Source organism: Pteropus medius, unplaced genomic scaffold, assembly GCF_902729225.1.
Source record: "Pteropus medius unplaced genomic scaffold, Ma_sr-lr_union100, whole genome shotgun sequence".
Classification (NCBI taxonomy): domain Eukaryota; kingdom Metazoa; phylum Chordata; class Mammalia; order Chiroptera; family Pteropodidae; genus Pteropus; species Pteropus medius.
In genome coordinates this window covers 26,929,585-26,956,450 of record NW_024344378.1, presented here as the reverse complement: position 1 = coordinate 26,956,450, position 26,866 = coordinate 26,929,585, and the positions used below count along the sequence as shown (strand labels likewise).

The following is a 26,866-nucleotide window of genomic DNA, read 5'->3' as shown; positions in this document are numbered from 1 at the left end:
GTTTTGTAGTGATGGGTTTTTTAAGCATCTAAGTTAAATCCTCATTTTACTTTTTTTAGTTTTACTGAACTTTTGGCATAGATTTTTCTCAGGTTCTGTCTAATTTGTATAAAGTTGTATTTTATTTAGCAGCTTTTAAAAGCATGTGGGAGATATACTTACTAGAGGTTTTTTTGTTGTTGTTGTTGTTTTAAGGAATAAAACTCCTTAAAAGGGCTATTTTGTGCAAGATACTCAGTTCAAAAAGAGATCTAGTTCTACAATTAGACATATTTAAGGCTCCCAAATTAAGGGGTAAGGCGTTTTTGTCTATATATTGTAGACCTATAGAAATAAAATTAGAAGACAGTGTATCCTATAAGCATGCATTGGTTAAGAAAATGGGCTCTTGATTCAAATCCTGGCTTTCACCACTTATCCCATGATTGTTGGCAAATTGCTGAAGTTCTCTACTTATTTCCTCCATCTGTACCTAATAGGATTGTAATGAGGATTAAATTATTAAATCGTGTTGAATTAACTATATGTTGAAGCATTAAAGATGGTGCCTGGTACATAAACCCTGTTAGTGTTAATGATTATGATGGCAGTGGTGACAACCTGCATCAGTCATCTGAACAAAAATGAAAGTTAGAGTAAAAATATTATATTTCAGCATCATAAAATTTTCTTTCTAAAACTATCTGAAAAAAAATTTAAGAACAAGTTTTTGGCCTTAGCCTCTGGAAAAAAAAATGTTTTTAATTCCTTTAAGGTAATGCTTAATGTAATGAGATAAATTCCTGTGCCCTATGGGATGGCTTGTCTGTATTGTTTATGTGGTGGTCAGATTTAATAGAGATGCTAAAGATGTTTTAGGGGGATGGTATTTCTACATAACGTATCAGAATTTAGGTTTTCTGTAATGAAAACCTAGATTCAAGTCTCTGTGCGCCATTCATCAGAGTAGACAGGTTACCTGGCCTGTAGGAACCTTTTCTCTGCAAAAGTAGAATAACATAGTGTCTCAAGTGTTGTGAAATATAAATTCACCTCCCGATGGGGCTTTCTCCCTCTAGAACAGCACTGTTCAGTAGAAATAAAATGTGAGCCACCTGTGTAATTTAAAATGTTCTAGTCGCCACATTTTAAAAAAATGAAAATAATTTTAATATTTAATCCAATATGTCTAAAATATTCTCATTTCAACATGTAATTAAATAAAAAATTGAGATGATTTTTTCATGCTAAGCCTTTGAAATCTGCTGTATTTTACACTTATAGTACATCTCAACTTGAACTAGCAACATTTCAAGTGCTCAGTAGCTACATGTGGCTAGTAGCTACCATATTGAACAGTCCAGATCTAGAATATAGATTATTAGTCTCTGCCAGCACCCTTGGGCACTGGTGCTGCCTTGGCCTCAAGCAATTAACACAGCCTTACTCTTGAAACTGTGTATCTCTGGATGGACCAGCTTTAAATTTCTTTGGCAACCTAGATTGGTATCTTGGCCCCTGGGAGGACAGGCTCTTCCCCTCAGCCTTTTGGCTCACCCAGATGAGGACGTGCTCTGGGCATATTACATGCCTCTCTATTTGGAAAAAGCTGATAGACAACCAGGAATTCCTGAACCCCTTGAGTATGATAAACCTTTTGAATCAGAAGGATCAGCGCTCCTAAATATAAAGAGCAGTTAGAAATATGAAATCAGAGCTCCAGGACAGGATCAGATTTTGTAATACCTCTTCATTCTTGCTTCTAATCTGTCCTTTTTTTGCCTTCTTTCTGAAATTTCAGAGACTTATCTAGTGTCCTCGAGAAAAGAGCAAAGTACCAGCAGTCTTCTAAAGGAATTCAGCTTCTCTGTCCTCCAACTCACGGGGCTTAACAGGGCAATCCTCCCTTCCTAAACATTATTTTGACTTTTTAAAAGACTTTTAGAACCTTTTGGGGCCAAAAGATTTGGAGGACAGAGGATATATTCATATCCGATTTTTTAATTTTTATTTTTAAGGTTATCTCATAATTGTCTTTCATCCAGATTTTGAGAGAATTGTAGTGGAGTGATACCTTAATAGCTGTATGTAATGGTAAAAGAGGTAGAGAATATTGGATTCAAGTGTACTTAAACAATAAAAAATATGCTCAGATGTTACCTTCTTAAAGTCTTAACCTTTGTCGCTATCTAGAATAGCTACTAGCCCCAAGCACACTCTATCTTTTTTAAAAAAATCTTATTACTAAAATCCTTTGTTTGCCTTTCTGAATAGAATATAAGCTCCATAAGGGTATGGACTTCGTTCTGTTTACTTCTGCATCCCAACTCCTAGTACAGAGTCTGGCCCTCAGTAAACATCTATTGAATCAATGAAAGAAAATACTAAGATATCATTTATATGTATTAATGATTTTAATATTAGCTACCTAGTAGAATTCTTATTCTTCCCTGACCATTGTTGCTGTGATCAGTGTATGTTATACGCTTGAATTTTCAGACCTAATCTCAGTGAAAGGAATCCCTTAGTGTTTGTTTACTCTTGCGCAATAGTTTAAACTTTTACTTCTTTCAGTTAGTGTGAGGCATGAGGAGGAGGGAAAAAGTAGTTTGTAAATGGAATTGTAAAAGGAAGTTGGGGGAGCTGATCTTTATTTTTAGATTATATAGAGTAATAAAATGGAGGGGGGATTATTGGGATAGGGAATTGGATTGAAAAGTTTTTATAGTTCAGGCGCTGTAAATATGTCTAAGGTTTGGGGGCAAGACAGTTGACATAGTAGGTAACAAGCTTAGGGAAAAGGCAAGAGAGATTCATAGATTAGTATTTGGAGGAAACGTAGGTATATAAGCTTCTGGCCAAAAAATTCACAAACCATATTTCTATTTGTTTAGAATCTTTATTTAAAATCTTAATTTCCTTTGTCAGTTTCTGTCATTTGTCCAGTTTACCTCTCTTGCCTTTCTACCAGTTCTATGCCACTACCACACTTTATGTCCCATGAAATCATGGGACCTAGAAGCACAGACTCTTCATACTCCTCAAGGGCTGGAAGTTCCGTTGTAACTCCTGGTTTGTCCCAGGAGCACCCTGCCAATAAAAAGTAATCCAAACATGTTGAAAACTCAGATTTTTAAAAGAACTATTTATTTTGCATTCAAGTAAATTTCTAGCAAAAGAAGTAAATGCAGACTTATTAATTTTTACCTTTTTAGGTCCTACTTTTTGAAATGAGAAAAATCTGTTGTTTCATGTAAATGAACTAGCTTTTTTTAATAGTAATATGAATAAGTTATTTGGTTTGTGAATATATTTAAGAAAAACAATAAGCAAAATGGTAAAAATTTTTATATTTGTTTCAATTGGGATTTTTTTTTTTAGTGTTACAATTTTAAGGTTTTATAAAGTTTGATTAAAGAATGGTACTCTACCTGTAATAGATAATTTTTAGGGACTACTTCTAATTATATTCAGTTTAAGTTCAAATGATGCATTTTAACCTAACATCTTCTTTCTTCTTAGTCTGTAAGACTTGTATTGTCCAGCACTTTGAAGATAGCAATGATTGTCCAAGGTGTGGCAATCAAGTTCATGAGACAAATCCATTAGAAATGTTGAGGTAAGTAAATGTATTTTGTTGCTTATTTAACTTGAAAAAATTACATAAATGCTTACTTTTTATTATGCATCATAATATTTGTTGGTACCTTGACTCAGTTAATTTAGGTTTTATGAATTTAGGGTATTAAGAGGGATTGAAAAAATAAGGCTATACATGTTAAATACCTCAGGCTCTCACAATTCCTTTAATTGTAGTTATTTTCAGCATTTTAATATTTTACACAGTACACTACTTCGTTGAGCCACATGATAGTGGGAGAAGAGCAGACCTGATAGCGAGGGGGACTAATCCTGGTACTATTAATTTTTTTTATTATATATTTAAAAAAGAGTACATAAATATTTATGTAAAACTTACACAATTTTTAAAAATTACTACTATTTACTTAAGTCTAATCATATTTTTAAGGGTGGAAGTAATCCGTAAGATTCTAATCCAAACCCTTTTTTCCAGATTAGGAAATTGAAACTTACCATGACTTTGCCTAATGTCTCAGCAAACTCAAATGTTACGTCCCAGCTTTAAGTCAGGTGTCCTCACTAAACCTGTTTTCTTCCCATTGTTCCTACTAGAGCTCTATCACAGACCAACTATGGGGTCTTAGGAAAGTACACATCTAAAAACAGAACTAGATATTCTCTAGATAACCTTATATAACATTTCTGTGTGATGTTTGCCATCATTTTATAAATCTGGATTCGCAGGTCTCATTTGGTGGAAATGTAGTTGCCTGTAGTTGGAGTAATTTATCTACAGGTAAATGTGCAGCCCAGTGGTTTTCAAAGTGTGATCTCCAGACAATTAGTTAGAAATGACAGTTCTCAGATCTGCTGAATAGGAAACTCTGAGAGTGGAGCCCATCTTAATTAGCAAGACCTCCAGATACTTCTGATATGTGCTGACATGGAGAACCATTAGTCTGCTGTTATCCATAGTCCTGAACAAGGCTGATGCTGGTTGGATTTATGTCAGTACTTCTCAGCCACTGGTGATTTTGCCCCACAGAGTATGTTTTGCAAGATCTAGAGGCACTTTTTATTATCAAGACTGGGTGGGTTCTGCTGGCATCTAGTGGATAGAGGCTAGGGCTGCTGGATGCTGTTGAACATCCTACAAGTCACAGGACAGCCCCGCTGTCCCCAAGATTCAGCCCAAAATGTCAGTAGTGCTGAGGTCAAGAAACCCAGGTTTAAATAATTCAGAGAAGAACAAAGCAAACTTTTCCTATCAAATCTTTTCCTGATGTATTTATCAAAAACTGTAACAAATGGTAATTATTACCTATTAAATGCTATATTGTAACAAATTGTCTTAACTTTTGTTTTAACTGTTGGAATCCAGTCACTATTTCATCATATCTAATCCCATGGCTAAAGTATATATTTTAAAATTTTTTATTTGGAAATAAAAACTCCAAAAAAATCAAAAATAAAAATATAAGGGACACTTCTATTCTTTTTACCCAGATTAGCCTATTGTTAACATTTTATCTCATTGCTTTATCTTATGCTTGCATGTTGGCTCTATTTTTTTCTGAACCATTTGAGGGTATGTTACATACATCATCACCCTTATCCTTAAATACTTTAGTATATATTTCCTAAGACTAGAGATCATCTTACATAACCATAATACGATTACATTGGTATACTTTACCCTCCATATTCCAGTTTTGTTAGTTTATCTAATGATATCCTTTATAAATTATTTTCCTCCTATACCACTAAAATTACTGCAAAGGGATTTTTTAAAAGTCAAAGTCACAGAGATAATAAAAACAAGAACTTCAGTGTTCCAGGCACCTAGGATAACTCCTGGAACATAACAGGTTCTCATAAATACCTGATGAAAGGATGAGAAGTGATGGTAGCAAAAATGGAAACTAGAGATAAGACTGATGGTAATGATGGCTGACCTAAGTATAGTAGGAGGTGGCAGGGGAGGATCTTTACCAAAGGCTTTCTCTTATTGACCTGGCTTTGTTTTAAAAGGATCATTTTGGTGACCATGTCGAGAATACACTGCACATAGCAAGGCAGGGGCAGAAACAGGGAGAACAGTTAGAAGGTAATCACAGTGGTCTAGGAAAGAGATGGTAGCAGTAAAAGGAGCAAGAGATAGGCATAACCTGAATACAGTTTGAAGGAAGATCCAGCAAGATTTGCTGATGGATTGGATATAAAATGTGAGAAAAGAGTAGAGCATGACTCTAAGCTTTCTGACCTAAGCACCTCGAAGAATGGAGTTGTCATTAACTAAGATAGGGAAGACTAAGAATAGAGCAGTTTGGGGGAGAGGTAGCTTGGGAGTTTGGTTTTGGACGTGTTGAGTCTGTTAATCATTTCAGAGAAGAAAGTTGGCAGGTGGATATACAAGCCTGTGATTCAAGGGGAGAGAGCTGAGCTGGGAATAAATATTTGGTAGTCTTCAGCACATAGAACATATTTAAAGCTGTGAGATGGGATGAGGTCACTTGAGTGAGTAAAGAGAGAGAAGAGGACCAAAGATTGGGCCCTGGAGCATTCTAACAGTGAGAGATCAGGAGAGGAGGAGTAACCAGCAAAGGAAACTGAAAAGACGTAGTTAGTGAAGTAGCAGGAAAGTCCAGGAGTGTGTGGCTTGGAAGAGAGTGTATCAAAGAAGAGGCAGTGATCATCTGTGTTAAATGTTGTTTAAGAGTCAAGTTAGGTGAAGACTGAGCATTGAAGGTTGGATTTAGCGACCTTTTATCGATCTTGACAAGAGCACTTTCAGGAGAGTTGTGAGGCAAAAACCTAACTGGATTGTTTCAAGACAAAGAAACGGAGAAGAATTAGTAATACTGAGTATAGACAACTCTTTTAAGTTTTGCCACAAATGGGAACAGAGAAATGGGGTGGTAGCTGTTAGGGAAGTACAGTCAAGAAGACTTCTGTTTTGTTTTGATGTGGGAGAAATCTGGCATGTTTGAAGGAAATGATCCAACAGAGAGAACAGCATTAATAATGGAGAGTGGTATGTGGGGCGGGGAGGGATTGCTGAAGCCACGTCTCTGAGTAAGTAAGAGGGGATGGAATCTAATAGTGCGCGAGGAGAGATAGGCTTTATATAAGAGCATTGACGGATCACTTGTGTCAACAGGTGGGAAGGCAGAGTATACTGGGGTGCATGTTATAGGTATGGTCAGAATCTGGAAGTTTTTCACTGAGGTTAAAATGTTTATCAGACAAGAGTAAGGATGAAGAAAGGGAATGTAGGGGTTTGAGGAGAGAAAGTGTTTTGATCAGGAAAGTAAGAAAATAAATGGACTGTGGAAGTGTGGTATAATTCCTGGCAACCTTAAAGGCACATTTGGGTTGTAGTTATGAATTTGAAGGGGTGTGGTTGTGTTCTTTTCCAGCCATGAGTGAAAGTGCAGAGCTAACAGTTGGATTAAACTAGAGCTGTGGTGGTACCAGATCATATCAAGCAAGTGAGAGAGGGACAAAGAGAATCAAAGGTACATGCAAGGATGTGGCTTTAATGACTGACCATGGAGTAAATCAGTCCTAATAAACTAGTGAGGAATGTCTCAGAGGGACAAATAAAACTGGTTCATTTCTGATCTGTTTGTAAATAGAAGAAATTCTTTTAGAGAATTAGAGAATAAGTACATAGAAAATGAAGAAAGCAATTACTAATTCCAGAGAAAGAAAAAAGCTGAATGAGGAGATGTCTATAGTCATAGCACACTGTGAATATTTATATAATCATAACCATGTAAACAATGGTTATTAAACAAAAAAAATGATAATACTATATCAAGAAGATGAGAGTAGGGAAAAAGTGTATGTTGGAAAGAAAGAGATGGCAAGATGATAACAGAAATAAAACTTTATATTCCATAAAAGGAAGTCAGAAAAATCTAGACTGCAAAACGTGGCTTTGTTTTTCACACACACAAAAGTAAGAGAAGAAACGGGTTGAATTTGAAAGTGGTTGACTCTGGGGTAGTAGGAATCAGGAATAGGGAAGGCAGGGCATGAGAATGTATTTTAATGTAAGTTTTATAGAGAAGTTTGGTTTTTAAATTATATATGTATATTATTACCTTGATTAAAAAAAAACAAGAAATACTTTTAAGTGCTACTACTGTTAAATCTAGGGAAACTGAATAAGTTAGTATTTAAGTCTTGAAGAATAAGGTAACATTGGTTTGGTTGGAAAGTAGAAAGATTGTTACAGAGCACGAGGGAGAGAAACAGACTGGGAAAGACAAAGCATTCTTAGGGATAATTGACTAAGCTGGTTGGCTAGTGAAGAGAGAGAATAAGAGAATAGCACCAGTTATGGTCTGTAGGTTGGAATCCAGTTATATAAAACACTTGAAGCTAGGTTGTGAGAAGTGAGTTCTTGAACAAATAATGATGAAATTAGTGCTTAAAGAAGATTCATTATGAGCATGTCAAGTTAAAGGAAAATAGCTCTGTGCTGTTCTCTAAGGTGGTAACTGAGGAAATGGAAGGATGCAAAGTGTGGAAAGAGTAGGTGGAGGAAATATTGAGAAGGAGCTGTTAGTGGAGTTTGGTGAGTAAATGTGTGGAGAGAGAGCTGGGGGAGAGAAGTGGGTGTTAAGATATTCTTGCATTTTAAACCTGTTTGAGAATGATATGGTATTTCTAAATTTAATTTTTAAAAAGACAGGTATTCAGTATTTTGTTGGAGGATGAATGAGATAGTGTTGACAAAGATGAAGTCAAGGAGTTGCTTGAGATATTTAGCATCTGTTGAAAATATGAAACTTGAACTCAGCAGAGGGGTGTAATGTGTGTGTATGTAATGTATATAAGTTATCTGCCTGTGTGACATCACAAAAGTGGATGAGATCCTCAAAGAAGGTAGCCTGCAGAAAAGGTCAAAAAGTGCAGAGCAATGGAGAATATTCAGATTTAGAGGTAATTGGAAAAAGAAAAATATTTAGGACAAAGATAGTAGATAGAAAAAAGAAAAGCAGGATAGGAAATTTTAAAAGAGGTTGTGTTAGACAACACTGTCACCTGCTGCAGAGTGATATTGGAGAAACGTGACATTTTAAAATTATAAAAAATTGTTTAAACCTATTCAGTTATGATCCAGAAAGTTATGGATGACTTAGAGAGTTCAGTAGAGTAAACTGAACTCTGTTTGTGACAGAAATAATGTTGATTATGCTTTCAAAGATTTTCCAATTGGAAGAAAAGATTGAGCTTGAAAAGATAGGTTAAATAAAAGTTGCATTTTTTAACATGAGGAAACTGTACATGTTTGTAGTCAAGAGAAGAGTAATGCTGCTGAGCAGAATGAAGGAGATAGAAATGTAATGCGATTGAAGAAATGAAAGCTATGAAGAGAGTTACACTCATATACAGCAGGAGAAGAAAACAAGAAGAATGTCAAGATAAATATTTACATTTTTTGTCTAGGAAGATACAAGGACTAAATGGTTTAAATTTCTCAGAAGAAAGGAACGGAGATTATTTCCTTTATAGGAGAGAGCCAGAGTTGTAGTAGAGATTTTGAGAGTGGGTGTATCAGCTATTGGTGCATAACCTACCACCCCTAAATTCATGCTTAAAACAATAAAAGCATTTCTTATTCCTCACAAGATGTATGGTTCACAGATCTAGGTGGTTCTTCTGGTCTTGCTGGGGTCACTCATGCGACTGCAGTTAGCTGCTGGTTGGATAGGATGCTCCGCTGATCTCAGCTGGGTTGTCGTTTTGGGGCTGAGCTGTGAGTGAACTCGTCTGAGGTGGCCTCAGCAGGGCAGCTTGGCTCTCTTGTGCATTGTGTCTCATCCTCCAGACTTGTTCTCATAGTTGGCAGGGTTCTAAGAAAGAGTGCACAAAAGCTTGTGATACCTCTTAAGGCTTATGCTCAGAACTAAGCACAGTGTCACTTGTTACACATTCTGTTGGCCTAAGCACTTTTCAGGGCTAGCCCGTATTCTTGGGTGAGAAGATAGACTCCATTCCTTAATCAAGGGGGGAATTCAAAGTCATGTTCAGAGGGTGTAGATAGAGGGAGAGCTGGGGACAGGACCATTTTTGTAATCAATCTACCACTGTAGGAAAGGCTAGAAATCGGTGTGCTCTGTGTGCCGAGGAGTTTGGTATAGATGTGCTGAAACTATGCATGTTCTGTGTTTTGTAATACATATCAGATAAAGATCTCAAACTGCTTTTATATTGGATTTTGATGTCTTCATTGTTAGCATATTCTCTTTTCCCCTTTGGAAGGTTGGATAATACATTAGAGGAAATCATATTTAAACTGGTCCCTGGACTACGAGAACGTAAGTTGCTCCTTGGCTTCTTGCATGTTTCTATGTTTTATGAAATCAACATTGCTATTAAGTATTTCATGATTGTTTCTATTATTTTCATACTTCTTTTTTTTCTTTTAAATTAGAAGAACTTGAGCGTGAATCTGAATTTTGGAAGAAAAATAAGCCTCAAGAAAATGGACAAGGTGACTTTTTCTTACATCTATATGATGGCATCTCAGATTGCTCAGCTTTTGCTAGCTTTGGTGAACTCATATCTCTATTCATGTTCAAATTTCTCCTGTACAAAATTAATGTACTCTTTTATTTATATTATGAACCTTTCTCTTAGGAACCTTTATATAAAATCTTAAGATTTCTATAAAATCTTAAGATGTTATATAAATGTATATAAATCTGGAGTCACTCCATTGAAGGTGATTGGAAATAGAAGAAATTGAACTTTGGGAAGAGAAAAAGGAGATAAAACAGAAAACCAACTACTAATTATAGCAGTATTTGCTAGAGAGCTAAAGGAAACTGAAATAAGAAATAGCCAAAACTAAACAGCGGGGGTTTTGTTTTGTATGTTTGTTTGAATAGGAGAGGGAAGTGAGATGTGGCTGAGAGCATGGCAAGGGGATCTTGGAATGAAATTTTCATAGGTGGAGCTCAGGTGATACAAATTTTATATACCCTGGAATTTGAAAAATATTTCTAGGTGATTATGGGAATTTTTCCCATCACCAGTGCTAAGTGTCCAAATTTCTCTTCTGGGTCCCAAGAGACCCAGCAGTCAGTAAATTTTTAATAATCTCAGCAAAGTGATAAACCTTACTGAACAGAAAAAAAAAGGCTTTTCGTAAGTATATAATTCACCTGAAATTATAAGGAAGATAGTATTCTTTTCTCTTGTTAATCCGAGATTTCAAGATGGCCTAAATACCTATATACCACTGAAATATTTCAAAGATATTTGTGTGTTTTTATAGGCTCACTTGTGAGCTTACTCTCCTGCCCCTGGTTTTCCCAAAAGATCATAGATTTGTCAGTCTTACCTCATTCAGATGGGTTAGAAAATGCTCTTTCTCTTTTCATCTGTAAAATGGGGATCATAGTCTTATTAGTTCAACTTAACTGTACAAGGCTGGCTTCCTATAGTGGGGAGGTTTGAGAATAGTTTTGAATAACTGGGATAAGATAGTAAGGGATTATTTTTGACCTAAAACAAAATGGGCAAAGAATCCAAGCCTGACAAAAAATGACTTAGCTAAAGGCTTGTTTTATCTAAGTGTAAATTATAATTTAGACAGTAATGCTATAATAAAAACAGATAATATAAAGTTGACTAAATGTTCCAATTTTTGACTACCTTTTCAAGAGGACAGGAGCCCAGGAGATTGTCATCAGAAGCTATATGGTAGGTTTAGTCCATGACTCTTAAAGACTTGTGAAGGACTGTAGCCTACTTTATCTCCCTTTTCCCATTACTTCTCACTTTTTAAAGTATTTTATAATATTTGGTCTTTAGTTTGAGTGGAGAATTTGGATATTTTCTTGGAGCTGGGAGTTCGGTTCATAAAAGGCAGCTCCTGTTTATGTGGGTTCCATATAAATATGTATAAGAATACAGAAGAAAGAGAATCCATCTGGTTTTTATGATACAACAGTCATTGTAGAGGTGCTAACCTGTCTTTTTTTTTCCTGGGCTTTTCTATACTGCAATGCTTGGCTGGCTAATTCTTTTAAGTTTTAGCTTAGAGATATTTTATCTGGAAATTTTTCCTGAATCTGCTTCACCCCATAGTTTGGGTTTATTACCTATATGCCCACATAGTCTATTTTACTCCTTCCATCAAAGGCCTTATCCCACTTCTCCATCTGTTTTCTTTACTTGCCTGTATCTCCTCCTATACCCTGACTACTATTAGGGTAAGAATGATAACACTCTAGTTTTAATATTGTTCCCGCAAACCTAGCACGAGCATGTCTAACAGTTAAAGGCACTCAATAAATGAATAAATCAACAAATATAGTTGCATTATGTGTAGGCTGCAAGTATTTCATAGATTAAATACATTTAGATATATATTATTCAGATTTCTTAAATGAAGTTTTAACATGTTATATAGATACGTATATGTTAAAAAAAGTTAATTCATTCTACTCATTATCTTTCACTAGCTGATTTTATGAATAATATTTGAAGTTTTATGAACCTAAAGAGAATATTTTATAATTTGTAAAGAGTACTTAGTTTTTAGTTTGAATATATAGAGAATTTGGAAGTATTTTTATATCCTGTCTACCTTCTAAGTAATCTAATCATTAATTGCAGTTATTTTTGTGTAGCTGGTCCTAAATCTTTCATTGGATGTCCCAGTGAGCCAAAACATCTTAGGCTATGTTAATAAGTCACAGATGGTTTTTAAAAAATATTTTCATTGTTGGGCGGAACATTTTAAAGGCACTAAAATTTTCAGTTATTCTTTATCAAAAACTGTTGAGAAATTTTTTAAAGTTGATTTTTGTTTCAATGATTAATTACTGTTACTTAACTTTAATATAAACTTTGAGTTATATCTAGTTTTGTTTAAATTGTACAGATGATTCTTCAAAAGTTGACAAACCTAAAGTAGATGAAGAAGGTGATGAAAATCAAGATGATAAAGACTATCACAGAAGTGACCCACAAATTGCTATATGTCTAGATTGTTTACGAAATAATGGACAATCAGGGGACAATGTAGTAAAGGTGAGTGGACAAGTACAGCTGTATATTTTATAGTAAACTTTTGATAATTTGTTGATGAATTTTCCTAATGTTTCAAAACATTTGCTTTCAAAATTTATTAACATAATCAAGTAGAGTGCCATTCTCTGACAGTCCCCTACCTAGAAATGGCCAAGCAATTGCTTACTCCAGGCACTGGATTTCCAGCCCCCACAACTGAACCGTCCTGGGTCAATGCCACCACCTAGTGGCTACTGCAAAGAATCACACCTCTATTTTTCCTCTCCACCTCCTTTTATACCTTTGTTGGGAGTTCATAGCCTTTGTATTTCCAAGTGTGATATCCAATTCAGATCATTTCATGTCTCCAACCCTTTTATTCCTCCTCTTCTAATTTGTCCTCTACTTCTGTAGTTTTATTTGCAACTCAAACTATTCATGCCATGGCTGATATATTTTATGAATAATATAATTGGTTATAAATAAAATTAGATGTCATGAAATCCTTGAAGGCTCCTAGATTTTTCTATAGAATTTCCTTTTCTAATCCTGTTTTTCTCTAACTAAACCTTTTTGTAAAAGATCTCTATGCTAGAGAGTTTAAAACACCCTTATTTTCTTTGGTCTTTAAATGGTGTTAAATATGTCTTTTTTTATTGCAAGCAACTTTTGTTTTCATTATAAATGTTCACTACTTTACCTCTTTAGGTTTTTGTCACGTTGTCCTAGCCAATGTCAGCCATTGAGAATACTCTTTCTCTCTTTGTATTCCATATTTTATTCAAATGCCTATATTCAGTGTCTCTTTTACTTCTTCTTTGTAATCTGTAAACCAATGGATTGAATTTTTACAATACATTTAACGACATTTTCCTATTAGGAAATTAAAAACAACTTTTTAACTCAGCGAACTTTGGTGAGGTCTTAAACAGTTGTAATAAGGTAATTGATTTAGTTAATAGGAGTTGGTTGGACACAGCATGTAATAAAGTGCAGCAATCTTTAGAGAAGTGGCCACTGTACCTATATGTCTTCCCAGGCTTCTCTTTTTTATGCTCTGGTAGAGCACCCTTTTTTTTGTCTTTTCATCGGGGTTTTTAATAACCTTATATTTTTCTCTTATTACCAATCATTTCTGTAATCCCCTTTTGGGAGCTTCTTAGAGGTTGTGATCATCCTTTAGCTTTCTAATACATGAGTTATTATCTTGTAGCGAAAATTAATAGAAAAGCTGAATATCTTTATAAATGTGAAGTCTACTTCTCTGCAGAATTTCTAGTTCAAAAGTTATAAAGTATTGAATTTTAGAAATTCATCTGAAAATTAACTACTCCTTGATATTCTCTTATTTTTGACATCTTTGACATTTCATCATTACAGTTGAACTTTCATCCATTTACTCTTTCTTTCATAGACTTTTGTTCATTCTTAAAACAACTTCCATAGCGTGTATGACTTCTGCTATCCCACCCTGATTCGCACTTTTTCTCTCTGGCTCTTCCTACTCTGTCTCCACTTCTTCCTGTTTTCTACTTGATACATGTGAGTATATTCAAATACTTAGTCCTTCAGTCAATTATTCTTTCTTTATCCTAGAGGTCACTTCATTTTTTTGTGGCTTTTATATCTCTAACACTTGAAACTTCACATGTTTACAACCTGTACTTTACTGCAAACATGCAATTTCAGGTATCACTACTATGTTACAACCCGTCATACAAGTTCAAAATCTTGGAGTCATCTTTGACCTTTTACTCTTTCTCTTCAATCTGTCATAAGTCCTGTAAACTTTCTAGTGCTGTTCACATCTAGATTTTAAAAGCAGTTACTTAAAGTTCTCTGTACTTTTTTTTTTTAATCCAAGGCTGAAGCCACAGCCTGAATGCCTGCAAGGCAGAGGGTGAGGGCCAGAGTCAAAGCCAATATCAGAGTCAGACAGTAAATATTATAGGCTCTGTGGGCCATATAGCTTCTGCTGCAACTACTCAGCTTATTCAGTGTAGCCCTAAAGTGGCCATAGATCATAGTGAGTGTGAGCTGGCATGTTTTGTGTTCCAGTAAAATTTACTTACACAAATAGATGGCCATCCAGATATAATTGCGAGGTGTAGCCATAGTTTGCGACCTTCTGGCCTATAGGATAATGTCTTAACTCCTTATATTAGCAATCACTAACTAGCCCCTATCTTAAATTTATCTCCCATTATACCCATCATTGAACCCTCCTCTCAAGACAAATGATTATTGCTTTATATGAGTAACAACATATATATATAGGGGGCACTAGTATCTGACAAAGTACTTGCATCCAGAATGTAGAAAGGCTTGTATTAAGAGTATTTAAAACCCTCTCAAACTTTGAACAATCTTTTGCTTTTGGGCATGTCCTTCCCTCTTCTCACCACTGTCCTGTGGTTCTGTCAAGACCCAGAGACCTCTACTTTTGTGATGCCTTTTTCCACCCTAGTGAATACCTTCTCTGAAATTCTGTAGGACTTGCATTTCTCATTTGATTAGAGCTTAATTTGTTATTTATTAGATGAGAATTTATTGTGTTTTTGAAGATACCAGGCACTGATGCTCTTTTATCTTTTTTGGTATTATCTTGTTCTTGAAACATGATTATAAACCCCTTAAAGAAAGAAAAAAATGTCTGTGTTTCTTTATAGCCTCCTCAGCCATCTCATTCCTTTGCAGTAGAATGTGATTCTCAAATATAGTCGTGGAGTAGTCACATGGATAGTTCATGCAGTATACATACTACTTTTGTAATTCAAAAATAGAGTAAAGACTTCTAAAAATTTGCTTCTCCATAAAAAAAAATGAAAAAAAAAAAAAGAACTGGCAACAACTTCCAAAATCAGCTTTTTTTGAATTCTAATAATTAACCAACGGCTTACAGAAACCTATGGAGCATTTATCCAAAAACAACAACAACAACAAAAAACCCTGACTTTTTCGCATTTTAACTTGCCTTAGTCCCATTCCCCACTCTGCAGTAACCTTGAAAAACAGCCCACATTCCCGGTGTATCCTCTCTGTACCAAAAGGACAGAACAGAGGTGGAGTTCTTTCAAAGCCTAATTGCCAAATTTTCATTATTTGACCTGTGGTAGTAACTGAAATACCCAATTTACAAGGCAGTTTATATTAGACCCGACTTGGAACTGTCCTAGTGAAAAACTTTCTCTTTAGGCAGGTGGGGAGTGTGGGGAGGAGCATTTGTCAAAACCAATTACAGACAAGTGTTTTTAACTTCATGACTGCCTGAGGTAATAACATTTGGGGCAAACAATAGACACAACTAAAGAGCTTAAATGGAAAAGCTGCAGAATGAGATGTCTATAGATATCAAAGCCTATAGAGGCTTTGAAAAGCTCTGATATATTTCTGGGAATGTAGAGGGCATGCTCATACACAGGGCTGTGTATATGCTCAGGAAAGACATGAATAAGCTCTCACCTCTGACTGACCTTGAGGCTTTGCACAAGCAGGACATGAAAACTAAGAGTTGTCAACAACCTGATTTAATGTTAGAGGTGTTCCCCAAAACACATACTGAGTCTCTCAGCAAAGAATGGGAGACTTATTGGTTCTAAGTGTATGAGGAAATCTCTGTTCAGTCATTAGCCAGTCAGTAGGTAAAAACTTCAGTGGCCACATACTATAAAGAATACAGAGTTGACACAATTAGTTTAGGTAAGTCGTTAAACAAAGAGAAACAAGAAATAGCTACCACAATAGACCATGAAAGGCCAGCGGGAATCTGATTTTCAAAAGTTATCACATTATTTTAAATGTTCAGTTTTCAACAACAAAAAAAATGTGATACAAATAGAAACAAGAAAGTATAGCCCATATACAAGAAGTAGTCAGTAGGACTGTCTCTGAAGAAATCCAGACGTTGGACTTACTAGATATAGATTTTAAATCATGCATTTTAAATATATGCAAAGAACTAAAATCATGTCTGAACATCTAAATGAAAGTACAAGAACAATCTCACCAAATAGAACATATTAATAAAGAGACAAATTATTTTTTAAATATTCTGGAGTTGAAAAATATAAGAACTGAAATAAAAAATGCACTAGAGAGGCTCAGCAGCAGATTTGAGTCATAGAAAAAGAACCCAAAACTTACTGAGATTATTCAGTTTGAGTAACAGAAAAGGAATGAAAAACAGACAGATCTTCAGAGACCTATAGAACATCATCAGGCTTACCAACCTACACATAATGGAAATCTCAAAAGGAGGAGAAAGGGGCAGAAAATATAATTGAAGAATGGGCTAAAACTCCCCAAATTCGACAAAAACATTAACCATCTAAAAGCTTAACAAACCAGATATGATAAAATCAAATTCATAGCAAAACATCAAACCAAACTATTGAAAGACAAAATCTTGAAAACAAAAAAGATATGACTCATCACTTACAAGGGATCACCAATATTAGCAGCTGATTTCTCATCAGAAGTTAGAAGCCAGATGGGAGTAGGATGACTTACACAGAGTACTGAAAGAAAAAAAAACTGTCAACCAAGTATTCTATGTCCATCAAAAATCTATATATTTAAAAGGGGAAAAGAAAATATAATGCCAGATAAACAAAAACTATCACTACGAGACCTTCTCTGCAAAAAATAATGAAGGGCATTCTTCAGGCCTAAATGAAAGGACAGTAGGCTGTAACTCAAATCCACATTAACAAGTAAAATGCACTGGTAACGGTAAATATAAAAGACAAAAATAAATGTATTTGTAACTTTTTTCTGAGGAGGGAGGTAGGTGGCAGAACAGAGCTATATAGGAGCAAGTTTTTGTATACTGTTAAAATTAAGATAGTGTTAATCTGAACTACATTTTTATAAATTTAGATGTTAATTGCATTCCTCAGGGAAATCACAAAAGAGTAACTTGAAAATATATAGGAAAAGAAATAATAGGGCTATATAGCAGAATCTAAGGAAAAGAACAAACTAATTAAAAGTAGACTCACAAATATAGAGGACAATCTAGCGATGGCCAGAAAGAAGGGGGTTTGGGGGACTGGGAGAAAGGGGTGAAAGGTTAGAAGTACAAATTAATAGTTGATAGATGGTCATGGGGATGAGGAGCACGTCATAGGGAATGCAGTCAGAAGTAATGTAGTGGCTAGGTGGAGAGCCAGAGGAGAGAATGAGCAGTCAGGAGGATTGCTTCATAAACTATATAAATGTCTAACCAATGTACTATATACTTGAAACTATAGCAAAATTTTTAAAAATAGGGCAATATAATGATATTTTAGAAAATATCTCTGACAAAATAAAGCAGTAATCAAGAAATAGAGGAACAAGATCTAAGACATGTAGAATACAAATAGCAAAAGGGTAGATATAGATCTTACCCTATTAGTAATTACATTAAATGGAAATGGATTAAACTCTCCAGTTTGAGGTGGAGATTGTCAGAATGGATAAAAATAAATAATCCAACAAGAGACATACCTTGGATTTAAAGATACACATAGATTAAAAGTAGGAGATTGAAAAAAGAAATACCATGCACACAGTAATCAAAAGAGCAGGAGTAGCTATAGTAATATCAGACAAAGAAACTTTCAGACAAAAATTAGCAGAAACAAAGGAAATTCTTTAAATGACAAAAGTGTTAATCCATCAAGAAAATATGTTATAAACATAAATGCACCTAACAGAGCCCCAAAATATGGAAGCAAAATCTGACAGACTTGAAGGAAGAAATAGACAATTCAACAATATACTACCTTTCAAAAAAAAAACTACACAAAAAGGTCTCTAAGGAAATAGAAAATTTGAACAGCACTAAAACTAACTAGACCTACCAGAAATCTATAGAATGTTCTACCCAACAACAGAATACACATCTCTCTCAAGTGCATATGGAGCATTTTCCAAGATAGACCATATCTTAGGCCACAGAACAAGTTTCAATACATTTAAAGGGATTGAAATCATACAAAGTATATTCTCCAACCACAATGGAATAAAGTTAGAAATCAGTAATAGTAGGAAACTTAGTGAAATTTACAAACCTGGAAATTAAGCAACATACTTCTTAATAAGCAGTATGTCAAAGAAAAAATCACAAGGGAAATTAGAAAATACTTTGAGATGAATGAAAATGAAAGCACATAGTACCAAAATTATGGGATGCAGTGAAAGCAGTGTTGAGAGAGAAATTTATAAACACCTACCTTAAAATAAAAAATCTCAAATTAATAACCTAATCTACCTTAAAGTAGAAAAAGTACTAAAAGCAAGTAGAAGAAAGGAATTTAAGATTAGATTGGAGAAAATGAAATAGAGAATAGAAAAGCAAGAAAGTTAATGAAACCAAAAACCTGTTCTTTGTGAAAATCAACAAAATTGGCAATTCTTTTGCTAGCAAGCTAGACAAAAAAAAAGGAAGACTCAACTTACTAAAACCAGAAATGAAAGAGGAGCTATTTCTAGTAACCTTACAAAAATAGAAAAGACTATAAGGGAATGCCATAAACAATTGTATGCCGAAGAAGTAGATAACCTAGATAAAATGGCAAATTCCTAGAAAGACAAACTACCAAAACTGACTAGAATAGAAAATCTGAATAGACCTCTTACAAGCAAAGAAATAAAATTAATAATTTAAAAAGTTCCCACAAAGGAAAGCCCAACTGTTTAAAGAAGAACACCAATCTTTTTTTAAACTCTCACAAATGTTAAGAGGGAACACTTCCCAGTTCATTCTGTGATGCCAATATTACCCTGATACCAAAGACATCACAATAAAAGAACTTTCATGAATCGAAGGACACAATCAACAGAATGAAAAGGCATCCTAGAGAACGGGAGAAAATATTTGCAAATTTTATCTGATGAGGGATTAATATATGTAATTCAACAACAAAAACAAATCAAATAATCCAATTAAAAACGGAACAAAGGAGTTAAATAGGTGTTTCTCCAAAGATAATATACAAATGGCCAACAAACATGAAAGATGCTCAACATCACTAATCAGAGAAATGCAAATTAAAACCACAATAACATATGACTTCACATTCATTAGGATGGCTGCTATCAAAAACAAAACAGAAAATAGCAAGTATTGATGAGAATGTAGAGACATTGAAACCCTGTGCACTATTGGTAAAATTGTAAAAAGTGCAACCTGTATGGAAAACGGTATGGAGATTCCTTGAAAAGTTAAAAACAGAACTACTTTATGACCCCGCAATCTCATTTCTGGTTATATATCCAAAAGAATTGAAAGCAGAGTCTTGAAGAGTATTTGGACACTCATGTTCATAGCTGCACTATGTACAATAGCCAAGAAGTGGAAGCAGTCCAAATGTCCATCAACAGATAAACGGATAAACAAAATGTGGTATATCTAATGTATTATTATTACTCAGCCTTAAAAAGGAAGGAAATCTTGTCATGTCCTACAATGTGGATGAACTTGGACATTATGCTTATTGAAATAAGCCAGTCACAAAAAAGACAATTACTGTGTGATTCCACTTGAGGTATATAGTCAAATTCATAGAAACAGAAAGTTGAATGGTGGTTACCAGGAACTGGAGGAAGGGGAAAAAAGTTGTTATTTAATCAACATAGAGTTTCAGTTTGTCATGATGAAAATATTCTGAATATCTGTTTCACAACATGTGAATGGACATGACACTAATGAACTGTACACTCAAAAATGGTAAAGGTGGCAAATTTTATGTTTTTTTACTGCAATAAAAATTGCAATAGTGTTTTTTATAACAGGAAAACTATAGATGCAAAAATCCTTAAAAATTACCAACAAGCTGAATTCAGCAGCAAAGGATTATATACCATAACCAACATATAAAAATTAGTCAATGGTGATAGACCATATTAATAAAAAAAAGGAGGAGGGAGGTGAAAGACCATATGGTCATCTCAGTAGATAAATAGAAAGCATTTGACAAATCCAACTTTTTTTGTTGTTGTTGTTAAAAAATAAGGAATAGAACTTCCTCAACCTGATAAAGGCAGCTACAAAAAAACCCACAGCTGTCATAACAGTAAAAGACAAAGCTTTTCTAAGATCAGGAACAAGAAAAGGATGTCTGCTCTCACCACTTCTATTCAACATTGTACTGGAAGTACTAGCTGGAGCAGTTAGACAAGAAAAAGAAATTAAAAGCATCCAGACTGGGAAAAAAGTAAAATTACCTTTATTTGCAGATGACACGATTTTGTATACAGAAAATCCTTAGGAATCCACAGAAGAACTATTTTAGCTAATAAACTTAGCAAGGTTGCAGGATACGAGAATTAGGAATAAACTTGGAATGACCACCTAAAAATGAAATAAAGTAATTTCATTTATAATAGCACCAAAAAATAATAAAATACTTAAGAATATATTTAAACAAAAAAAGTATAATATTTATACACTGAAAACTACAAAATATTGAAAGAAATTAAGAAGGCCCAAATACATGAGATATCCAATGTCGTGGATTGGAAAAGTTAATATTTAGATGGCAATCCTGTCTAAATTGTTCTTCAGATTCAATGAAAACCCTAACCCTGATATACACACACACACACACACACACATTTTTTTTTATTTGCAGAAATTGACAGGCTGATCTCTAAAGTCTTATAGAAATCCAGGGGACCTTAAAATAGTCAAAACAATCTTGAGAAAGAACAATGAAGTCGGAGGGCTCAAAGTCCCCGTTTAAAACTTGTTTCAAAGCTATAGTAATCAAGGCACTGTGATACTGGCATAAAGGTAGACATATAGATCAGTGAAATAGAATTGAGTCAGAAAGAAACCCATACATCTGTGAATTTATTTTCAACATGGGAGCCAAGATAATCCAAGGAGAAAGCATAGCACCATTCAATAAATGATGCTGGAACACGTGTAAAAAATGAAGTTGGATTCCTACCTCATGCTGTATAAAATTAACTCAAAATGGATCAAATGTAACAGCTAAAACTATAAAACTCTTAGAAGAAAACATAGGAATAAATTTTCATTGTCTTGGATTTGGCAAGTAGATTCTTAGAAATGACACCATTAGCACAAGCATTAAAATATATATAAATTAGACTTCATCAAAATTAAAAGCTTTTTTACATCAAAGAACATTATCAAAGTGAAAAAACAACCTACAGAATGGGAGAAAATATTTGCAAATCACACAGCTGATAAGACTTTAGTATGCAGAATATAAAATCAACAACAAAAAGATAACCCATGTTTTGAAGGGGCAAAGGATTTGAATAGGCATTTCTCCAAAGGAGATGTACACATGGCCAGTAAGCACATGAGAAGATGCTAAACCTCATTAGTCATTAGTGCTATGCAAATCAAAATCGTAATAACACTTCATACCACTAGGATTGCTATAATTTTTTTTTTTTTAAGGAAAATAGTAAATGTTGGGTAGAATGTGGAGAAACAAACCCTCATACATTACTGGTGAAAAGGTAAGGTGGCGCAGTCAGTGTGAAAAACAGTTTGGCAGTTTCTGAAGAAGTTAGTTACCACATGACCCAGCAATTCCACTCCTAAATATATACCCAAGAGAATTGAAAACATATATTCACATAAAATCATGTATATGAATGTGACAGCATTGTCCATAATAGCCAAAAAGTGAAAACAACTTAAATGTCCATCAACTGATGAGTGCATAAACAAACTATAATACATCTACCCATTAGATTATTATTCAGCTATAAACTAGAATGAAATACTGATACACACTACATGTACAGCATGATAGAACCTTGAAAATGTGCTTGGTGAAAGAAGCCACATATTATGATTCCATTTATATGAAATGCCCAGAACAGGCAAATCCAAAGAGAAAGTAGATCAATGGTTGTCAGGGGGTGGGGAGAGAGAAGAATGAGTAGTGACTACTGTTGGGTATGGAGTGTCTATGTGGGGAGATGAAGCTGTCCTGGAATTAGAAAGTGGTTTCACAACCTCATGAAGCTACTAAAAAGCTACTGAATTGTACACCTAAAATAGTGACTTCTATAACTGAATTATATTTGTTTTTAAAAAGTCATAGTCAAGCTTGACAGTTGCTTTAACTGGAGATACTAACCATACCATTCTGAAGATGAGAGAAAAAGACATTGTAGGGGTGTTGGGCTTAAAAAATAAACAAAACAAATATTCATGATCATAAGAACTAGAATTTGTTGAATTGTATCCTAGAACTGGAACTCCATCTAACTTGCCATATGGACCACTATCTAATTTCAGATCTAGTATTTTAACTCTTCCAGAACAAAGAGATGAAGAGTAATCTAGGATAATCAAATTAAAGCAGAAAAGAGACTTATTCGAACTGTGCCTCTTCTGGCCTGAGTTGGAAGGAACAGCTTAGAAGGCAAAGGAGTTGTGTCATGAAAGGGAAAGATAACATTCTTGACACACAAATCTTTTTCCATATAATATTTTTTCAGATACACAGATGTTCCTGAAATGTTGATCCCCCTGGCAGCTCGGCAGGGCCTGGGCCACAGATCCACCACCCCAGGCAGCAGTGTCTCATTAACCCGCTGTGTGTAGTACACATTTCCCTTTTTCCATGTGCTATGAAATGAAATGGTAGGGAAGAAGCACAGCTCTTAGGGTCATTTCTTTTAGGCTCTCCCCACCATCCTCTACTGAACACTCCTAATTGTCGTTGCCTCTCTTAAAATGTGTCAGTTACTTTTCAGAGATCTGTAGAGCACCTCCCAGGTGTACCTAGCTAGGAAACAACAAGGATAATTTGGTATAATTATAAAATGTTTCTATAGAGAGAGAATGCATAAATGTTATATTTTTATTTTCTAAGTACTTAACAAATTAAATATTAAATTCCAGGCTGGAATTTTGTTAGAGATTGATGTCAAACTTTATTGAATTATAAATTCAAGAAACAAGCTTTTGCCTAGCTTCTAACATCTTCTCTTAAATCTTCTGACATCTCTATAATTACTAATTTCTGAAAGATTGTTTTCATGGTCATTTCTGCAGGTTCTTTCAACAACCTGAGATTTCTCTGCAGATGAGAATACATTTAGAGGGTCTTCCAGTACCCTCACATTATTCTCTAACTTAACTGGGACCTATCAAATGTGCTAGCTGTTGGAGCAAGAAAATAGACAGGAAACCTTTGTGTGGTTAAGATGTGAACAAATAACAGAGAGAAGATCTACGTGTATATTTATCCCTTTGTTTTCACGCTGTTTAGAATTCAGTCTTCCAGTTTGAAATGGGTAGAGTATGTTTTGCTTTAGAGGTAACTTTTAACTTCCTTTTTCTTTTAATAGATGCTTTACCATCCTAATTGTGACCAAGTATCATATGTAGATCCATTTCTATTGCCCTTTGTTAGGAAATATATTTTGCTGGAAGTATATTTGGTAAGAAATGCATACTGATTAGATAATTCTACTTTTGACCTAATTAAAGAACATTTCCAGATTGTTAACCTAATTTCCTATACATATAAGTAGAGGTAATACTTTATATCTTTAAAAGATCTAATTGCTGCTTTTTTTGGTTTTTAGTATTGATAACTACTAAAGATCAATACTTTTAAGTTGGGGGATGTAAGTTTGTCTCACAAATTGGTTCATGTTTATCATGTCTACAAACTCATTTTGACTCATTTTCAGTTTGGGTATCCATTCTGGATTGGTTCTTATAAAGTTAGTGGTGTTCAGACTTAAAGAGTGAATTAGTACTGCTGATGAAATGAGAAAAATCTAGACACATAGAACATTGTTTTTCTGGTAAAGTACTGCCACACCCCCATCAGACATGGGGCATGTTTCTCCCCAACCAAGGGTCCATTCTACATGAGTTAGTTGCTGGGTCTCTTTTGGCCTAACTGGACTAGGTCTCCTTAGACCCCCATTTGAAATCATTGCTCCTTTTTAAAATATTTGTAAGTTCTGAGACTTTTTAAAAATGTCCCTAAATGCTTTCAGAAGTAACACTATATAATAAGATATTTTATATGCTTTTTGTGACCTTTACTCATGGTATGTTCTTTACCAAAATGTCTAGAAGTATGCAGATTGTCTATTTGCCAGGAGTTCCCTAGTACACATGATAGTAAATTCTTGAAGAATATCATGTATTTAAGAATTAAGAACATTTTTACTCACAAGTACTAAAGAGCTGTAAATTGAAAGATTTTCAGAATACATTTTGGAAATACTGAAAATGACTGTGGAAGTGATACCTATGGTTTAAAAACAAATTAGAACATTTTAATTAGGAATCTTTATTTCCTTTAGGGTTTAATGAAGAAATTCATTCGATGTTCTACACGTGTAACTGTGGGAACTATTAAAAAATTTCTAAGTTTAAAATTAAAACTTCCAAGTTCTTATGAGGTAAGTTAATAAACTAACCTTGATCATTTTGATAATTCTGATCTGAAGTAAAATTCTAACAAAATAAGTAAAAATTAACTGAGAACACATTTGAATTAAAATTTGTGGAACTTAGGTTATTTTCATGTTAACAATTTAATTTTTAGAATGAAATATTCTATTTATGTAATCTGTATTTTGAATTCAGTATCATGACTAAAACATGCTATTAATGCAATTAGTGTTTTATAATTAGAGGATATATTTAAATAACATTAAGTATCTTCAAAATAAATATTTCAGTTAAATGGATTCTTTTTTATGCCAACACGCTTTAGGGTATATCTTTTTGTGTGTTTTTGAGACCTTCGCAGTTCATTTTTGCTAATTCTTTAAAGACTTTTTTAGAATGTAAAACATTTTTTTTTTCAAAAGGGATTTTTACAAGTAATGTTCCTTTAAGTCCATGATATGCAAAAGTGATATTTTTTAGCACTAGGTAAAACCTAATTTTTGTTTTAGTATTGCATTTACCAATTTCTTTACAGGAGAGATAACTTACCCTGATGTTCATCACAGCACAGCTTATAATGTGTTCAGTGTTTAGAGAACATTTATGATCCTAGGAGTATGACTATGACATGATGAGAAAACATGGCTATTTCTCACCTGCCCAAATAGCACTATTACAGCTTGTATTAAGTAACTCTTCCTCGCCTTTGGGTTCTGATAATAGCGTTCAAAAAAAAAAAAAAACCTAAAAAAAGAAAACTAAAAACCAAGACTAGTTTCCTAAAAAAATGGCACCATTAATTTTTCAGGCTATGTACAGTAATGCCAATATGAACAGTCATCATAGCAGAAATGAAATAGGATTTGAACATAGACATTGATAGGTATTAAGTCTGTATTTTGAGGAAGCCTTTGATCCTGAACTTACTTTAAAAAATTCTCTCAAATGACTAATTATGGATTAAAAATTCTTATTATGGTTTGGTATTACAAATATAAACTTCCTAAATATCAGCTTTTATATTAGGAAAAAAATTGTGCAAGTTAAAGCCCTAGGTACTTGGTAAAAGTAAAGGGTAGTAAGAATTTATAGATACAACAGTGAAAATAGAAAATAAAATTGTTTTTAAGATTTGATTTTGTGCTTTATTCCCTTACAGGATACCACATGCAATTTTATTTCCTTACTTTTAAGCGTGACTCATTATTTTCTGGTTTTCACGAAGTTGCTAGAGTTTAGAGAACTTTTACTCTCATATAGTGTTAATGTTGGCATATGTTATATTTCTCTATAGGAAAAGATAGAAGGGGAAGAGATTCAATCCACTGACAGCTCCTCATCTGTTCCAATGCAAAGAACTTTTTCTATAATTTTTAGTATATTTACTCATCCCCAACAAGTAGAGGGATGATTTAATGAAATGCCTGACAGCCAAAGAGTCTGTTAACAGTATCGCTAATTGTGTCAGGATAGTTTAGTTTTTAAATAACAGTAATAGAAGCAGTGTGCTTGATTAGGAATTGCATCCTGAGTAAGTCCCTTTATCTTTGCTTATATTTTTGGGGCAGGATGAAGAAAATGAAATTATCTAGTTTGTTCCTTTAAAAATAAAGTGTCTGAAAAACATTTTGAGATCCATATACGTCACCATAAATCATCAGAAAAATCAATATAATTTAGCTAATAATTTGTCTAATACAATTAGAATTATACTCATTTTAGACTTAAAGTTCAAAACTCCAGTCTCTGTCTAGCCAAACACAGAATTCTTTAAAACCTGTTCTTCCCTCTTTCCACCCTTTAAATTAAATCCTATCAATTTGCTTTTAATGGCTAGAGAACCAAAATATTCATAGGGATACGTGATAAACA

At 34.1% G+C, this 26,866-nt stretch overlaps 1 protein-coding gene across 3 annotated transcripts in view; it reads left to right on the top strand.

Moving 5' to 3' along the window:
* Positions 1 to 26,866, top strand: part of PCGF5 (polycomb group ring finger 5) — a 105,626-nt gene that overhangs the window by 59,512 nt on the left and 19,248 nt on the right. For all 3 annotated transcript variants that reach the window (XM_039871747.1, XM_039871748.1, XM_039871746.1), the window contains exons 3-7: positions 3,502 to 3,598; positions 9,838 to 9,893; positions 10,010 to 10,069; positions 12,470 to 12,618; positions 24,904 to 25,002. In XM_039871747.1, the coding sequence (XP_039727681.1) occupies positions 3,502 to 3,598; positions 9,838 to 9,893; positions 10,010 to 10,069; positions 12,470 to 12,618; positions 24,904 to 25,002 (461 nt within the window). The remainder of the gene's footprint in view (positions 1 to 3,501; positions 3,599 to 9,837; positions 9,894 to 10,009; positions 10,070 to 12,469; positions 12,619 to 24,903; positions 25,003 to 26,866) is intronic.